This window comes from Triticum dicoccoides, chromosome 7B, assembly GCF_002162155.2.
Source record: "Triticum dicoccoides isolate Atlit2015 ecotype Zavitan chromosome 7B, WEW_v2.0, whole genome shotgun sequence".
In the NCBI taxonomy this organism is placed as follows: domain Eukaryota; kingdom Viridiplantae; phylum Streptophyta; class Magnoliopsida; order Poales; family Poaceae; genus Triticum; species Triticum dicoccoides.
In genome coordinates this window covers 201,875,185-201,881,408 of record NC_041393.1, presented here as the reverse complement: position 1 = coordinate 201,881,408, position 6,224 = coordinate 201,875,185, and the positions used below count along the sequence as shown (strand labels likewise).

At 46.7% G+C, this 6,224-nt stretch overlaps 1 protein-coding gene across 1 annotated transcript; it reads left to right on the top strand.

The window, feature by feature from the left end:
• The first annotated feature begins 663 nt into the window (after nt 1-663).
• On the top strand, nt 664-1,736 carry LOC119341919. Its single transcript, XM_037613767.1, has one exon. The coding sequence runs from the start codon at nt 881-883 to the stop codon at nt 1,601-1,603; it is 723 nt and encodes a 240-aa protein (XP_037469664.1). The 5' UTR covers nt 664-880; the 3' UTR covers nt 1,604-1,736.
• The last annotated feature ends 4,488 nt before the right edge of the window (nt 1,737-6,224 follow it).

The window sequence follows — 6,224 nt, the reverse complement described above, 5'->3', positions numbered from 1 at the left end:
GTAGAAAGCTTCGAAAGCCTTACCTACTCGCGGTGGCTGCTCCGACGACGATGCTCCGGTCCGGTGAACACCAGCGACGGCCGCGAATACCCGCGACTCTTCCGTCGCCGCCGCCTTCTCTCCCTATCGACTGCTCCTGCTAGGACTTCGTTCCTACTGAATAGAACTGTTGGTGTGGGGGGCGGGGATGGGAAGAAATGAAGGGGGTGGGGGAGAAACTGTAGCGCCGAGGAGGGGAAAAGGGGCAGACGTGGGAGACGATGAATAGGAGTCGTGCGCGGCGTGCGGGCGCGACGGCAGTTCCACCGCACGTCCGACTCGCAACGGCAGCCTCTCTGTGCGAGAAACCAGCGTGTCGGCGAACTGCCAAACGCCCACACATCAACCTCGCCCTACGTTGCACGCGAAAACTGCCTTAGTGTGTCAAGATTCGTGCAAACTTAACTGGACGGTGATTTACGCGGGTGGGCGAGTTGCAAAATTGCCACACGTGTGGGCGTTAGTGTTTTCGAAAAAAAAACTAAAAAAAAAGCAGGGGCATTTTCTTATTGACGGCCTACAGGGGCATTTTCGGTACATTCGCCTAATCAGCCCCTCGTGCTGTCGCTGTCCACACGAAACGGAAGAAGGAGATTCCAGAGGCTTCCGGAGTTGAACCGAACCTTCTCCGCGCTTCTCTTCTCCCCTGTCCACCCAGTCCCTCTCCCCCATCGAGCTCATATATCTCCCGCCATCACTCTCTTCGTTCTCCACAATCACAAGCCCAACTCCACGGTGAACGGGATTGGATCAGTCAGTAGCGGCACTAGAGAGAGGTATAGAGGGATTGGCACTTTGATTTGATTAGCGCGCGACGAAGCAAGCAAGCTAAGTGAGAGCGATGGTGGTGCTCATGGAGTACGCCCCCGGCGTCGGCGTGACCATGAAGAGGAAGGGCGAGGAGGAGCCGGGACTGTTTGCGTTCCCCGACGACGGCGACTGCTGCAGCGTTCCGATTTCCTGCCGCGCGACCAAGATGAGGCGGCTGGAGATTGCCGGCACCGGCCATGATTTGCCGCCGGCGGCGACCGTTGGGACGGAGGGCGACGTTATGATGGCGGAGGAGCCGCCGGCGCCGTCGCTCGGGGCCGCGGAAGAGGAAAAGAGGGCTCTGGTGGTGTACGGCCCGGCCGTCGACGCCGCGCGCGCTGGTGGCCGGCTCGGCCTTCTCGGCCAATGGCGGCTCCGCCCGTGGGCGCCCCTGAGCGCCGGCGCCGAGTGGATCCGTGACATGCTGCGCGAGGCGGACGGCCGCACGGTGCGGGCGGTGCTGTCCAGCGCTCAGGAAGAGGGCGGCGCCGACCTGGCCCTGGTCCCTTGGGGCGCCGCACACGTGCCGGCAGAGGCGAATCAGCCGTCCACGGCCGCGGAGACGGTGGACGGGGAAGAGGACGCCGAGGGAACGGCAGCGATGGACGTCGAAGAGGAGAGGGAACATCATCAGGCCCAGGCGGTCGCGGCCGGCTGCGGTGAGGGGTACCTGTGCCGGTGGCCGCAGCACTGCTTGGCGCCGCCTCCGTTGCCGGCGGTTCGCCAGGCGACCCCGGCTGTGTGGTCGTGGTGAACCGCGCGTGGCTGGACGACTACGACCGATGGAATTGATATGTTCCTCTTTGCCGATGCGTGTCGCGTCGATTTGTGTTTGTGATGTCCAGTTCGTTGAAATCAGAGCAAGATCATCTCTTTTCTGACGGAAAGACCTTCCTGCCCAGCTTCATTAAATTCAAATAATGCTAAGAATAAAATCTGGAACAGGTGGTGCCTCCACCATTCAAATCGTGTTGACACTATCCACTACTCGCTAGCTCATAAGTACTTCCTCCGTCTGAATTTATTAGGCCCAACGACGAAAACTCCAGCAGGAAGGCACAACAATTACTTCCTTTAATATTTCCGTGCTTAGTGTCCGATTAGGATAGTCATAGTGGAGAGATTAGGCTAGTCATAGTGGAGATTAGGCTAATCATAGTGGTAGTAGTAATTTAGAGTAGTAAGAGATGCATGTTATTATACTAGTCACAATGGGTCGTAACTTAGACTAGTAATATGTATATGTTACTAGTCTATTGGTGTTATGTAACATTTTATTTATTAGGTTACTAGCAAAAGAGCCCGTGCGTTGCAACGGGACAGAAACACACACGCTCTTAACCCAATAACCACGACTTGAGCCCTGATACGTAGACGTTCTTTATTTTAAAATTGCGTCACATTTGTGTTCCCGGCTGTGGTCTCAATGCTCACACGGTCTCAATGCTCACACAACGTAAACACATTTGAATGTGGTCAATCCTAATGCGTCTCTCTCTCACACACATACACACAAACACACACACACACGCGTGCGCTCGCACGCACACAATCACTGAGAATAATATGAGAAAAATGTTGTTTTTTCCCGTGAGGTTTTTCAGAGTTGTTCATGCGTGGTTATCAATGTTTTTCCCCTCTCAATCTGGTTTTAATGTGTTTTTATTTGCAATTTGGATCGCCGTCAGTGCGGAAAAAAAACCCAGACCGTGCACTATAGATTATGTTTGCATCCAAATTAATAGTTTAGAAATATTTAATAGCTAAAAGTAACAACATATTTGGATTCTACACATTTTTCTAATCAAATTTCATATATAATATGTTAAAATCGGAGTTATGATTTAAAAGACATGGATAATTTTGTTTTAGATAAACTGCAGATTGATTAACCGAAAGGTCAGGGGGTTTTCTGTTAAAACACAAAAAAACGATCCGTATGACTTAAATATGTACGGCGGGTTGATTACCTAAAATCTCAGGGGGTTTCTGAGAAAACTGAAAAAACGGTTCGGTATGACTTAAAGATGGACTACGGGTTGATTTCAACAAACTGCAGGGACTTTTTTGCAAATAAGGGTGACGGACGACAGAAACCCACCGTGCTTTATTATTAGGTAAAGATAAACTCATCTTCTTTTGGTATGTGTGATGTTACAGTAATTAGTTATGTTACCACATGCTTCTATTCCCTCGTTAATTGCTCGCCATCATCTGTTTTGCCTAGAGATACATGATGTTACCACCTATAATACTGTGGTATGGGTAGTAACTTAGACTAGTAACATATGCACGTTATTAGTCTATAAGTTACAATTAATAGTAAATAAGTGTAGTGTCATGCAAGGTTTCATTTATTATATTCTAGACTCATTTTGCATTGGGTGCGTTATGTTACGGTAATATATTATGTTACCACAAACATCTCTCTTCTCATTAACTTCATGCCACATAAGCATATATGTCTTGGGGTGCGTTATGTTACTATCTAAGTTACTCCCGCTATGGCTAGCCTAATCTATGTTACTAGCTTCATACTCCCTTCGTTCCACAATGTAGTGCACCCAACTTCATAACCACTGTGTTAATTTTACATTTATCTAAGAGTAAATATAGATCTTATAATTTCAAGCAAAGGAAGGATAAAGAAGCGAACATTTACAGAGATGCTACATAATCAAACAGCAATGAGTGTAAGTATGCTGACAAAGGGTAAGAGGTACTCACAAGAGCAATGCAGTGCCCAGTATTGTTGTGAGATCCTATGATCCTTTGAGCAAGGAGATTCATCTGACATTAGTTTTCATACAAGAGAGAAGGTAAGGCACATGCAGAAATTTAGGAGTTCAAATTTTGAATTGATATCATAGACAGTACCTGACGCTGGGCTCTCAGCAGTTCTAATAGGGGTTTGGCCAGTGGAGTAGGGGTAAAGTGTGGTAAAGTTGGGTCTGTGTTTTCTGTGGCTACTGATATATCTGATTTAACAGGTATCACTACCTTTTCCAAATACCTAGTTTTTACTCCTTCAGGATCTGCACTCACCCTCTTCCTTTTGGACATCTATTACTAAAGAACAACATTTGACTGAAAAAACATAGTATGACGACACATGGAATAGGTACAGATAATGGATAGGTATGTCATATACTCATATATGATGCTTAAACTAAGCAGATGGTGATGTAACAAAGTAGAAGTAATGCAAGAGGTCAGATGCAAAATATGTGCGACCAATACAACCTTGCCAAGTTAGAGCAAGCACCTTGATGGGTGAATAAGATAGGCCATCCTCCACCATGCCAAGTTTGTTAGCCAGTGGATTGTTCCGCAATATTCCTCTCGTACGCCCATTCTCATATTCATTTTGATAATGTTCAATACCTGACATGCATGAAAACATAAAAACAAGTTAGATTATCTTTGTAATGCAGAAGTGATTCTAATCCAATACTGCCTCCCTGTAAACCCCTTTGTGCTATCTCTACAATGCTTCTAAGAGATTCCATGCATGCTGTAATTTGGTGTGTGCATTAATATAATATGGCCTACTACTCAAAATATGAGAGCTCCAGAGGTGATGATACTTCGCAGATGACAGCTTCAACATATAGTAAAGAAGAACAAGTCAACCTGACCTAACAGATTCAAAATATACTAAGGGAGAACAACTCGACTTGACCAGTCGACCATGAATGCCTCTGTTACTCTTCCCAACAAGGAACGTACTTATTAAAGAAGAGAAGAGGATTGTCTTAAAGAAGAGGAAAAGAGCAAGCAGATTGAAGATATTACAAGTCTTTCTATACAATGTTTGTTGCCCACCCATGGTGAATCAGAGCATACAGAGAAATACTATTCCTTCCAGTCTCTCCATATGTGGCTCATATGCATTTCAAAACTAAAGTAGGAACATTTAGCTGACCAATTAAACATCTCTCAGTTTTACTAATATCAACATAATATGAGATTTGAATTTCACTAGTGCAGGATGCTGCTAACGCGACACTACGATCAGAAACCCTTCGAGAGACAGTGTGCGATGCAATAATCGCAAACGGTGGTATCAGAGAACCGTCAAAAATGTCCAAAACGTTTGCGATGACGGATGCATCAAACACAGTTCAGATTTTAGTTGTGTGTGCGGTGCAGGGCATATGGTTCGGTTCAATTAACAGTTTGCGATGGGGAGTAACAAACGAAACGAGCAGCAAGATGAAGGCATGTGTGATATACAGCATACGGTTCACTAGGATGAACTATTTGTGATTGGGCAACACAAAAGAAACGGCCGGCCAGAACCAGGTGTGTGCGATATACAGCATGCGGTTCACTCGGATGAACTGTTTGTGTTGAGACAAGCGAACATAAACGGTTCAATATAACAAGATGTGTGTGATACGCGGCAAACAGGTCTGTAATCAGAAATGTGTGCGAAGACCGATAATAATACAGACGATTGCTTCTAATAAGACGTATGTGATATGCTCTGTCTACACAACATGTATTGTCCATTGGGGGACGGGCGGTCATCCGGATACGCCATAAAGATGCGAAGAGGCATCCTACATCAGCAAGGACTAGTTGTTCCACTAGTAGTTCATCTAAAAGAACTCTCAAGTTAAGTGTGCTCAGGCTGGAGCAGCCATGGGATGGGTGACTGGATGGGAAGTTGTGTTGATGTTAAATTAGCTGATAGGATGGGTCATTTTGATCATCAAAATGACCGAAATGCCCCATTCCCTCAGCTAATTTAACCTCGTGGTCCTTGTTTTTTATTTTTATTTTACTTTTTAACATATGTTAAAGAAGGTTTACAGCATTACTTTTTGACAATGTGTATATGTGGCATACAATTGATCCACCCGACTTGTTTGTGATGGAATAAGCCGTGTGTGTTGTGGGCAAACGCTTGCTAGTCTACAACCATTTGCGATTGATGAATTCATCACCGACGAGTTCCCTAGTGTGGTCCGTGTTCATCTCATCATGTGTACGTGTCCTTTCGTCCTTCTCTCGCACATCTTGTCACCCTGCTGCCGCAGACGTTCGAGCGCAAGCTTGAGCAGCGCGCGGGGGCATTCTTTTGGCCAAACGGTGCTGAGCCCGTTCCTGCGCAACCGTGCAGGTTCCTGCGCAAGCTTCCCGCCCAACTCGGTGAAATCCCCCAAAATCCCAATGCTTATCAGCCTACTATATAAACCCTCACGACCGACGAGTCATGCGTCGCATTTTCCCCTCCCTCCCTGTAGCTTATCTCGTCTGCTTCTCCCAAAATCGGCAATGGCACTAGACCGTCATCATCGCTCAACCACTCCACCGTCATCAGAGGACAGGTCCAGGTGGGAGGCTACACCGTGCCGGCGGTGCAGTCC